The 9,950-nt window shown below is 40.2% G+C and overlaps 1 protein-coding gene across 1 annotated transcript; it reads left to right on the forward strand.

Moving 5' to 3' along the window:
• The first annotated feature begins 211 nt into the window (after positions 1-211).
• Positions 212-1,144, forward strand: LOC127104101 (uncharacterized). The gene has a single exon (XM_051041313.1). The coding sequence runs from the start codon at positions 212-214 to the stop codon at positions 1,142-1,144; it is 933 nt and encodes a 310-aa protein (XP_050897270.1).
• Positions 1,145-9,950: the final 8,806 nt, after the last annotated feature.

Here is a 9,950-nt window from a genome sequence, read left to right on the forward strand (position 1 = left end):
CTCTTCCAAAAGGAACGAACCAACCAACCACATTTCAATAAACAATAGCCGTTACCCTTTTGTATTTTTGTGTCATTAAGATTTTCAAAACCCAAATCTTTTCGAATTCCAACACTGTCTTCTCTCACTTCTCCTCACTCACTCCTGTCCCACTGCCCCCCACTTCGTAAATTCAATCCACTTTCCCTTCTAATCCATAAACCCCTTCCAAATGGGTTGTTGCTTCAGCAGAGCCACAACCAAAAACCAAAACCCACAAAACCAAAACTCCCTCAAAAACATTCAACCCCACCTAGCATCTTCACTACCCAAATCAAATCATGACGAAGTCCCACCACAACCACCAGAAGAGGAATTTGTCAAAGAAGTGCTCTCTGAAACACCCATTTCCAAACCACACCAAGTTCCTATTTTGATACCAGAAACCAAGACCCAAGTTCCATTACTTCAAAACCCATATGAGAAATTCGAAAATAAGGGTTCTACCGAGGAAGTAACAGAAGTAGTAGTTTCTCAGCTTTCAGAATCATGCACAGTAACTGAAAGCTTCTCGACCGCCACCACTGCTACTGTTACGGAGAAAAGAGAAGACGAAGCGACAAGCAAACCAAGCAGCAGAGAACCAACAACGACGAATCAGAAGTGGAATCGATCTCCATCAAGAAAGCGTCCTCTCGTAGCTGATGCAAATGCCAGCGGTGGAAATGAGCGAAGGGTAAAATCGCCGGCTAGGAGGCAAGAGCCGTCGCCGGAGAAGAAAGTAAAGAGCGGGTCAAGGTTAGTTCGTGGAAGAGAATCCGGTTCCATTGCAAATCGTAAAGTCAATACTGGGTCAACCGGTACTCGACGTGACTCCGGTGAGGGTTCCGGCAGGAGGTCGAGGTCTCCGTCGTGCTCTCGTACAGTTGGAGGGTCGGGTAAAGTAGGTACCGGAGTTGGTCGGAAACAAGCTCCGGCGGCAGTGCAAAATGTAACGGAGAAGAAGAGTGAGATTGAAGAAGTTGAAGGGAAAAGCGACATCATTCGTAATGTAACGGAGAAGAAGAGTGAGAGTGAAGAAGCAGGAGAGAAAAACGACATCGTTTCGCAGGGAGAGTCGATTGAAAACCCTCATGTTTCGATGGAGTGTTTTATTTTTCTGTAGAGAAAAAACACGTTTGTCAAACTTTTTGAATTTTCAGAGTAAGCTTTTTCACGTGGGGTTGCTTTCATTATCAATAGATGTTTCACTTTTGACTTTATGTGTTTGTTTCTTTTAAAATGCTAAAATTATGCTTTTTGTTTTTGTCTGTTAGAAATTTTGAAATGATTTATTGATTTTTTTGTCTGTTAGAAATTTGGAAATGCTTCACGGTTTATTATAAAAATGTTTAATTCAGTCAATTATTCAATCTATTATAACTAGGTGTATTATATACTATTTGACTTTGTTTTCAAAACTTAAGTCATTGAATAATGTTAATATTAATCAGTTGGACAATTCGGACCCTGGGTTGAATAAATACTCAGATTTTAAATATGCAGTGGACCAGTGGTATACTATTTGATTTTTAGGTGCTGTTCATCATTTTGACCATCTAAGTATTTTTACTTTATTTATTTTAATTTTAAAGTTATTTGTTTTACTAATTGGTTTAAAAAGAATTTTAAACAAAAGTACAGTAAATAAAAATCTAACTACTGTGATTTTTTATTGAAATTAATGTATACCGCAAGTGAGATCGTGATTTTATTTCGTAAACCATTTCTGGATTTTTTACCTAATTAACCCACATTTTCGAAGAAATTCCCAAAATAATCCAGTTTTCAAAAAAATTCCCAATATACCCCACTTTTAGAGGGAGGCGCCAATTGGATTGGCGCCCTCTTAAAAATTGCAAGGAGGCGCCAATTGGATTGGCTAGGGCACCTGCCCTAGCCAATCCAATTGGCGCCTATGTGTAATTTTTAAGAGGGGGCGCCAATCCAATTGGCGCCTCCCTTAAAAAAGCCTCAAATGAAAAAACCTCCAACATGAAAGTTGTAGATCTTTTCAAGACAATGAATTTGGATATAAATTTTGCAACATTTGGATTTTTTTTGAGAAAGTTATGGGCAGTTGAAGTTGGACTTCTGAGTTTTTCAACTGCTATCTGACCTATAATGTTTTGTATTATTGCATGTGTTTCTTTTAGGAATATGTAATTTTGTCCAACATAACATTTGAAGTAGACATCTTAAATTTTGCAATGCAGTTGGTCCCACCTCAAAATAATTAAAAATGAGTGAGTTAGGTCCCTGCGAACTTGACCCAAAATTAGGGTTTCTGTCAAAATGACCTATAATGTTTTGAAATTAATGATGAGCTTCCAAGTTTCAAATGAATTTTTGATGAACATGAAAGTTGTTCATATGGCGACTGTTGTTAAAACTTGAATGGAGGCGCCAATTGGATTGGCTAGGGCAGGTGGCCTAGCCTAGGGTAGGTGCCCTAGCCAATCCAATTGGCGCCTATGTGTATGTTTTAAAAGGAGGCGCCAACTCAATTGCCGAGTCCCTCATAAAATGCCTTTTTTGTCTTATAAATAGATGCGTAGTGTGACCTATTGTTCCACAATTCATATAATCATTTGGCTATCATGTTTGGTGTTCGTCGCCGATACGGTAAGGTGATTTATGCGAGAGACAAACCTCAATTGCTGATGTTGTTTTGGAACATCACCACGTTAGATCAACTGAAGAGGGAGCTGGTTCGATGGTTAGACGGGAAAATACCAGAAGGGGAAAAAATCAGAAGTATTGAGAGACTTGACAGTATCTTTGGTTGGGTGCGAATGAGGACTGATAAGGATGCTAGGGAAATGATGTTCGGTCGAGACGACATTAATTTGATTGTTGTAATCAGTTAGAATTATTTATGTTTTCAGATGTTTTGTACTGATGTTGGTTATGAAACTCGTTGTAACAAGAACTTAATGATATATAATGATTGATTGTTACAGAAATACAATGTTACAAAAAGCATAAGATCTAGATACAATGTTACAAATAGCTTAAGATCTAGATATCATGTTACAATAAGCTTAAGATCTAGATGATGCTCCTTGATTGGGACAGTTGTTTTTGTTGTGTCCTGGTTGACGACAGATACTACATAATCTTATCATTTTATCTGTGGAATCCATCTTTGTTCTTATACGTGTGCTGTTTGGCCTTCCTTTCTTCTTTCTACGCATCTCTTCATTGTGCCAAACAATATCTCCTTCATATGGAGGCCAGTAATCCTCCATTGGTAGTACTGAAAAGCTTTGACTATATACATTCATGATGGTGTTGGCCTTGTACACATCAGATAAATGGGTGTAAGCGTCTTGACGAGTATAAGCGCATGCTGCAATGACATAGGAGCAAGGTATGCGGAAGGCCTGAAATTTTCCACAATCGCACCAACTTCTGTGTAGTTTAACCGCGTAGGCTAAATTTGGTCTCCCCTCGCTGTTGCCCACTGTTTCCTGGACGCTGAAATTTCGTCTATGACGGTCAAACACTGTTACAGCGTGTGTCGTAGCTTTGATGCTCTCCTCTTTCATGACCTTCATGCAACATTCACTGAATACTTGTCCGGACATTAACATTGCACTCCATCTTTCACCTCTGGTTGCGAACATAGAAGCCAACCTATAATAGGTTGATCTTACCAAGGCGGTTATCGGCAGGTTTCGAATTCCTTTGAAAACCCCGTTCATGCATTCCACAATGTTTGTTGTCATGTGGCCCCATCGACAACCACCGTCAAATGCTCTTGTCCACTGCTCTACTGGGATGTTATTTATCCATCTCCCCGCGTCTTCATTAGACAGTCGAATCTCATCACGATAATATTGAAAAGACGGTTGAGTTAAAGCATACCCAGCATTCACCACCTTCTTGCGAAGATTCTTATCTTTTATAGCACGCATGAAGTTTTGTGCAATGTGTCTGATACAGTAGACATGTGTAGAAGGAGGATCATGCCATCCGTTGTCATGGTTGTTGTAGGCACTTTCGATGGCAGCATGTCTATCAGAAATCAGACATAGATTGGCTTGTGGAGCGACATGCGTTCTGAGATGTCGAAGAAAGAAACCCCATCCAGCAGCCGTTTCACCTTCAACAAGAGCAAAGGCAATGGGAAATACATTGTTGTTACCGTCTTGTGCAACTGCCATGAGCAACGTACCCTTGTATTTTCCGTATAACCAAGTGCCATCAATTTGCAGGAGAGGTTTGCAGAAAGAGAAACCTTTGATGCACGGGTCAAATGCCCAAAAGAGACGGTGAAATATTCTATTACCTGTAGCACAGGTTCCGTCTGGCATCATTGCTGGCACTGTCTCCAGAATTGCCACAGTTCCTGGGACATAAGTTTTTAGTGCCCATAAAAACCGTGGTAATTCCTTGAATGAGTCCTCCCAGTTGCCGAAAACCTGCTCAACAGCCTTTGTCCTCGCAATCCATGCTTTCTTGTAAGATGGAGTATAATTATATGTTGTTCGGATATGGGATATAATTATACTCACCTTCACTGATGGGTCTTTATTTACCAATGGCAGAATGTCTCGACATATCAAAGTTGTGCTCAGTTTACGGTGATCTTGTTCAACGGTTGTTGCGACGCAACTGTGTGGTGGGTCTATTGAAGCGATCTCCCAAGAGTCATTTTTCTTCTTGTAAGATGCAGCCAAACGAAACTTACAAAGCATGTTACGACATTCGATAACATACCTTCTAGAATCAGTGCGTTTCACCGTAAAGTCAGCAAAGTTGTTCATGTGGTATTTTTTGATTGCCAAGACACATTCCTCTTTGGTACGAAACATGTCTCCCACCTTTAATTCGCCTACTGGTCTCGGATACGGATTATAGAAGACACTGTCGGACATTTCATCGTCGTGAAGATCCATATTTGTCATATGTTGAGGAGGAATATAGGCATGAGTAGGAGGTATTGGTGGTGGTTGATCCTCATCTTCATCGTCGTTATTCAGGATGTGATCAACCTGTATCTCAGTCTCCTCTTCTTCTTCATCAACAACGTCGACCTCAACTTCTGCTTCTGGGTTGAGTTCATCTGACCATTGTGCATCATCTGCAGCATCTTCACCAGCTGGATCCTGATCTGTTAGTTGAGACTGTTGAGACAGTATACATGGTTGTAGAGTAATGTACAACTCGATACAATCCATGCCTGAATGTTCATGACTAAGAAACATGCTTTCAACATCTTCATCGTCTCGTATCTTTAGGGGGAAAACTTGCATTGACCATTCTCAAAAAATATAGGATTCTGATATGTCATCTTTGACACAATACCTGATGCTATAAAGGATTGTATTCTTTTTTTGAAATGCAAAAAGGTTGCATTTCTCTTCATCGTGACTCTAATGGTATCAGTGTTTCTAAAACAAAAACCATGAAGCTCAGACTCAAAAGTTTCACCGTTGCAGTGAACGTTGATACTGTATAATGATGAAGATGACATTTTGGAGATGAAAACTATTTTGCAAGTGCAGATGAATGTGAGTGAAGATGAAAAGTATTTTGCAGATGATAAGTATTAATGTGAGTGAAGATGAATGTGAGTGAAGATGAAAAGTATTTTGGAGATGAAAAGTATTTTGCAAGTGCAGATGAATGTGATAGTAAGACACTTAAATAGATGGTATCAGTGTCTCACATTGAAGCTACTCTGAGATACCGTGTCAAGCATGCAAGTAATTTCAGAGATGAGGTGTCTGTCATGCAATACAGTGTGAGTTGATGTGTCAAGCATGCTAGCTAGTCAAGAGTTGATGTGTCTGTCATGCAAGTAATTTCAGAGATGAGGTGTCTGTCATGCAATACAGTGTGAGTTGATGTGTCAAGCATGCTAGCTAGTCAAGAGTTGATGTGTCTGTCATGCAAGACAAAAGTGAGTATTCAGCATGCAGGATACTAGAGAGCCACGTGTCTGAGATGATGTGTCAATCCTGCAAGACAGTGTGAGTTGATGTGTCAACCAGGCAAGCTATCAAGAAGGTAGTCATCAGCATGCAGGAGACAAGACAGACACGTGTCGGACACCTAACATGGTCAGAGATGATGTGTCAATCATGCAAGCCATCCATAAGTGATTTGTTCAGCATGCAGGAGACAACAATGCCACGTGTCAGACATGCACAAGGTGGCGCCAATTGGTTTGGCGCCTACCTTTAAGGCTTGTACATGGTCGCCAATTTGAATGGCGCCCCCATGGAGTCAGTCCTCGAAACCAAGCATTCAGAACTAGCCTTGCATGCATGTACCCTATGGTGTCGCCAATTTGAATGGCGCCCCCTCTTTAATATTGTACATGGTCGCCAAATGAGGTGGAGACACCATGCAAACACAATTTTTCATGCACTCCTCCATTTGCCTATAAATTGATCCACTCCTTCAACAATTCTTCCACACCAACATTCTCACTACTTCATCTACATTTCTCACTACTTCATCTACATTACTTCTTTTACAATTTCATCTTCAACAAAATCTTCCATTTTCATCTACACCAACTCCCCAACAATATGTCTTTACTCACAATGGGCGAAGCACACAGAGGAACAGTTGCAAACATCGCGACATACGTAAGTTTTTTCTTATACTTCTTTTTTATGTTTCATCTCCACCAACCCCATTTTATTTTGAAATACCGACTTAGTCAAGTGTTACATTATTTCTATTATAGGATGTCTCAAGGTTTCGAACTCGAGTCCACGAATTTGTCCCAATGGACCCGATGATTCAACCTTATGTTGAACTTGCCGGTTTTGGTCACCTTAGCAAAATTATGTCTTGGTCTATAGATAACAAGTTCATTCTAGCCTTATGCGAAAGATGGAGGCCAGAGACACACACATTTTGGTTTCCAACCGGTGAGTGTACCGTGACGTTAGAAGACGTCTACATGCTTTTAGGACTACGAATTGAAGGCAAAGCTGTTAATGGTAAGACCAACTTTGCAAATTCAATTTGCATGGAGCTTTTAAACACTGATTTGTTAGATGATAATGCTAGGGGACAAGGTATACTACTTTCACGCCTAAAGTCATATTATAATAGTTTTTATTTAGATGAGCATTCTACCGAAGATGCTCTAATCATCAAAACTAGGTGTTACATTATGTTGTTACTAGGATCCTTTTTATTTCCCGAAGGTAGTGGTTCTAGCATGCATATTATGTACTTACCTTTACTTAGACATATAGATAGAATAGGTAGTTATAGTTGGGGATCCGCATGTCTAGCCTATCTCTATAGTTCGTTGTGCAAAAACTCCCACAAAGATACTTCTACATTTTCTGGATGTGCTGTTTTGCTACAAGCATGGGGATGGTCAAGACTACGGTCTCTAGCACCGGTCAATAACAACCCCTTCACTTTTCCATATGCAAAAAAGTAAGTTGTTTAAATTGCTATATCTTTACTTCCTTCCTTACAGTTTATTACCCATAACTAATTTATTTTAACTTTTTGGTGTAGATGGTCGGCACGCGGTATGAATTACAGCAGATGTCCGAGACACTGTATTACCCAATATCGCAACCTGTTGGATCACCTTCGACCGGCAGACGTAAGCAAAATAATTTCATTATTTCTTCATATTATGTTGACTTTTTCTACATTCATTTAAATCCTATCGTCTTTAACATTTCAGTTCATTTGGCGTCCATACCTTAATATGGATCATGAGCATCAGATCAACCCTGAAGATGCAGCCGTATGGACAACATGCACACCGATAATACGGTTCACATCAGTGGAGCTGCACAACACCGATCGTGTGAAGCTGCAGTTTGGTATGGTCCAGAATATCCCAGATCCCCCAGCTAGCCTAGGAGAATGGCATATGCGTAAAGTGAACGACCAATGGAACTACAACCCTTGGCAAACCTTCGCAAGATCAGAGTGTTGCAAGTGGAAGCACCGTCATGACCATGTCTTAACTGACGCAGTCATGCCAAATGAGGTAAAACCAAGTCGTACTTATATGGCTTGGTATAGATCAGTTGGATTTCAATTCATCGCCGATGATATGTACCTCTACGACCCACACCAGACAAGTTACACACAAGAAGGATCAACATCTAACCCCCAACAACATTCTCAGCCCGGTTACTCACAACCACCTATCCGACAAACTTTCCGTTCCACAAACACACAAACATACAACCAAAACATTCCATTCACCCAACCCCAAAACCAAGAACATCCCCCATACCACCACCAACAAATGGACCATCAACCTTCGACCGAACATCGCTTCGCACCCACACCATCACCCTACCAAAGTCGCCTTACCCAAAACACTAACCGCCCCATCACCTACCGTAGCCAAGAACCCCAAACATCACAATACCAAAACATCCCACAACCATATCTCTTCCAAACACCCCAACAACCTTTCCAACCTTTCCTAGACCCATCATTGTCACCCATGTCCCCCTTCAACCGTCCCGGTCGCCCATCCATGAGTCAACCACACCCCAACTTCTCTGGCATGGGTCATGAGCTCAGCTACACCGGTACACCATCATTGAATACTGAAGACTATGCTGAGTTGGCTGAATACCTCAACGGATCTTCTCCTGTAGGAGGTAATGACGCTCCTGGACCATCAGATGAACAAACACCGGTGCAGAATCGTCAACGTGGGTTAGGGCCAAGGGTTAGGGTAGCTAGGGGATGTGGGACCGGAGGTCGGTTAGGTGATCCCGGTCATCACCATTAGGATTCTTTGTGTAAAATCCAAATTTTGTTAATGTCAATTCGTATTATGTCAAATTTATCTTTGTGTAAACTCCAAACATTAGGTTTCTTTCATAATTCTAAAATAAACACATATCATAATACAAAAATTTATAGGTCATAAACCCTAATTCAAGGACTTGTTATTGTTATGTTGAAGGGCTTGAATTTGGTCCCTTTTGGCAAAATTCACATACACATATTTTGACAGAAACCCTAATTTTGGGTCAAGTTCGCAAGGACCTACCTCACTCATTTTTAATTATTTTGAGGTGGGACCAAGTGCATTGGAAAATTTAAGATGTCTACTTCACTTGTTATGTTGGACAAAAATTCATAACTCTAACACAAACACATGCAATAATACAAAACATTATAGGTCAGATAACAGATAAAATGTCAAAGAGTCCAAGTTCAGGTGCCCATACCTTTCTCATAAAAATTGCAAATGATGCAAAACTTTAGTCCAAATTCATTATCTTGAAAAGATATACAACTTTTATGTTGAATGTTTTGTCATTTGAGGCTTTTATCATTCAAACTAAAGGGCTTGAAGTTGGTCCCTTTTGGCAAAATTCACATACACTTGTTTTGACATAAACCCTAATTTTGGGTCAAGTTCGCAAAGACCTAACTCACTCATTTTTAATTATTTTGAGGTGGGACCAAGTGCATTGGAAAATTTAAGATGTCTACTTCAAATGTTATTTTGGACAAAAATTCATATTCCTAAAAGAAACACATGCAATAATACAAAACATTATCGGTCAGATAACAGTTAAAAAACTCAGAAGTCCAACTTCAACTGCCCATAACTTTCTCATAAAAACTCCAAATGATGCAAAATTTATATCCAAATTCATTGTATTGAAAAGATCTACAACTTTCGGGTTGGAAGTTTTTTCATTTGAGGCTTTTTAAGGGAGGCGCCAATTGGATTGGCGCCCCCTCTTAAAAATTACACATAGGCGCCAATTGGATTGGCTAGGGCAGGTGCCCTAGCCAATCCAATTGGCGCCTCCTTGCAATTTTTAAGAGGGGGCGCCAATCCAATTGGCGCCTCCTCCTAAAAGTGGGGTAGATTGGGATTTTTTTTGAAAACTGGGTTATTTTGGGAATTTATTCGAAAAAGTGGGTTATCTCGGTAAATTTGCCACCATTTCTTC

Source organism: Lathyrus oleraceus, chromosome 7 (genome assembly GCF_024323335.1).
Source record: "Lathyrus oleraceus cultivar Zhongwan6 chromosome 7, CAAS_Psat_ZW6_1.0, whole genome shotgun sequence".
In the NCBI taxonomy this organism is placed as follows: Eukaryota; Viridiplantae; Streptophyta; class Magnoliopsida; order Fabales; family Fabaceae; genus Lathyrus; species Lathyrus oleraceus.

Coding starts and splice junctions, on each gene's coding strand:
- LOC127104101 (XM_051041313.1), top strand. CDS start 212: ATGGGTTGTTGCTTCAGCAGAGCCACAACCAAAAACCAAAACCCACAA.